This window comes from Chaetura pelagica, unplaced genomic scaffold, assembly GCF_000747805.2.
Source record: "Chaetura pelagica isolate M959 unplaced genomic scaffold, ChaPel_1.0 scaffold117, whole genome shotgun sequence".
Taxonomy (NCBI): Eukaryota; Metazoa; Chordata; class Aves; order Apodiformes; family Apodidae; genus Chaetura; species Chaetura pelagica.
The window spans coordinates 3,874,875-3,877,412 of NW_009954185.1; the positions used below are offsets into that span (position 1 = coordinate 3,874,875).

At 41.6% G+C, this 2,538-nt stretch overlaps 1 protein-coding gene across 1 annotated transcript in view; it reads left to right on the top strand.

Moving 5' to 3' along the window:
• PYROXD1 (pyridine nucleotide-disulphide oxidoreductase domain 1) overlaps nt 1-285 on the top strand; it is a 31,703-nt gene extending 31,418 nt beyond the window's left edge. Inside the window, exon 11 of the mRNA XM_010003009.1 lies at nt 24-285. Coding sequence (XP_010001311.1) covers nt 24-272 — 249 coding nt within the window. The 3' untranslated portion in view covers nt 273-285. The remainder of the gene's footprint in view (nt 1-23) is intronic.
• Nucleotides 286-2,538: the final 2,253 nt, after the last annotated feature.

Genomic DNA, 2,538 nt, shown 5'->3' on the forward strand with positions numbered 1-2,538 from the left:
TTTTTTCTTTTTCCTTCTGTTAGGTGGTGGTTTTGGGAAAATACAATGCTCAAGGCTTGGGTTTAGACCATGAACTGATGCTGAGATGTACCAAGGGACAAGAGTATGTTAAAGTGGTGATGCAGAATGGCCGCATGATGGGAGCTGTGCTGATCGGTGAAACGGACTTGGAAGAAACTTTTGAGAACTTGATTTTAAATCAAATGGATCTTTCAGCTTATGGTGAAGACCTCCTGAATCCAGACATAGATATAGAGGATTATTTTGATTGAACAAAACCCCATTTCCATTTTGTGTAAGGTTTTGACACAACATAGTATGTCTTATAAAACTGTTTCCTCGGGATTATCAGAAATGAGGGATAAAAGCAATTCCTTATTAAGATTTTGTGTTGATCTTACTAAAATACTGACCGGCAAATTAAATCAAACTGTGTAGAAATGCAGCAACAAAAGCAAGTGGATTAAGTATTAGTGTTGGCAAAGAGTTTTTGCCTGGAGTAGATGAACACTAGAGAACAGGGCTCCTAATAGTTCTTAAAAGTGGGCTTCTCTGTGCTGTTAAGATAGCACTACATTCACTTGAATGAGAGGTAGCCTTCATTTTTTAAAAGTAAATTGAAAGTGTTTAAATCCTGTATTCCCCAAACCCTGCGTAATTCACCTGCCATGTCTACCACAGCCCAGTTTCCCCACGGCTTCTTCTCAACCACCCTTGTGAGCCAAGTTGCCTTGATGTGATGGTGCTGCCTTCTCTGCCTAAAGCTACCTCCAGGCTGGAGCAGTGTATTGGCTACAGCAGAAAAGCCCCTGCTTCCTGAAACCACTTGGCCAGGTGAAGGTTTACAAGGCAGTCTCAGGCAGGGTTACATCCCTCTAGCAGCCCTCCACAGCTCACACCCGAGTACTTGCCACTTACATCAAGACTCCTATTCCAGCTCATGGTACCATCTTTGTCCAACTGGCTCAGACTAACAGAGGACAGCTTTAGGACACAGGATGGTTGGAGCTCTCACTACCTGGAATGTAGACCAAAAGATGGATGTTTGGTGGGGTTTTTGGTGTGTTTTTCCCCTCATAAGCTTATTGCTGAATAATTTTATTTTCTACTTGGCTAAGTACAGAACACAAAAACTTTGAACAATGAAAGTCAGGATGAGATGTCAGTTAAGAGCAGCTTCTTTACTGCATGCCACTTCAGCTGTTCAGACACTGCAGCAGAGCTACACTGGTGGATCCTGCCTCATCTCCAGCAGGGTCAGTGTGCTGTGCTGTGTGTGGTGATGTCACCTGCAGTAGTATTCCCTGGCAAGAGCCTGGGATTAAATGCAACCAGGGCTTTAAACTGTTTGTTTTCACTCATAACTAGCTCCCTGGGTAGGCGTTCTGTTGCACTTCCATAATGGTAATCTGTATGTACAGGTTTGCTTCAGTCAAGTTCCTTCTTTGTTAGTTGTTAGGCATAATGTAGTGCCTAGATGGTAAAGCCCAACAATTTAAGCTATTCAGCTCTGCCTCCCATAGTGTCATCCATGGAAAGAAGTTGTTTCATACTGGCTTTTGGTTTTGTTCTGCAATTGCTACTTAGGAGTTGCTGTTCAAGGATCAAACTGGGAACAGTTTTTTGTACTCCACTAAATAGGAAGCTTGCAGTACTTATTGAGACTTCTGCTGGAATCACTCTATTTTTTAAGAGCATGACTCCTTATTTAAATTAATTCCACTTTTGGTAAAGGCTTCAGTTAAATGATGGGTGAAATAGTCACTAACAAGATTGTACCAGAAAAATAAAGATTATTTTCTTAAGCATGTTTGTTTTTATACTTAAGTTAGTATACATCTGAATGGGGGGAGGGCAGGGTATCCAAAATTAAACCTACCAGACCTTATATTTATAATGATGTTAAAAAAAAAAAGTAAAGCATACATAATGTAGCATTCAGTCCTGTGTGTGCCCAAGCAATGCTTGAGGTCAGCAGTAGCTGTTGGGTCTTTACCACTCCAGCAGCACAGTTACTTCTTCCTGGAAATACTGATGTTCATCAAAGGAAGTCAACAGGTACTTATTTCTACTTCACATACAGATTGTTCTCCCTGCACAAATGGGAGGCAAAAGAATTCTGTAGCTGAAGATTTCCTTCAGTCCAGTGAGAGTGCTGAGGAAAGAGATCATAGAATCCTAGAATGGTTTGTGTTGGAAGTGACCTTGAAGATCATCGAGTTCCAACTCCCTTGCTTGGGCAGGGACACCTCCCACTAGCCCACGTTGCTCCAAGACACATCAAACCATCCAAGCACTTCCAGGGAAGGGCCTTTCACATCTCCAGGCAATCAAAAGATTGTGACCCTCAGTGCAGAATGGCTCTAGTTCAACTTAGCAGGATATGGTTTCCAACATTACGGGTTGGGTTAGGCATGGAAAGAACACTTCCATGGTGTTTACTTAATTACACAGTGCAGAAGGTAGGACTGAGCAAATAAAACACTGATGCAATTTAAATAGCTAATTTAAGAGGATATTGATTATATAACTAGAGGT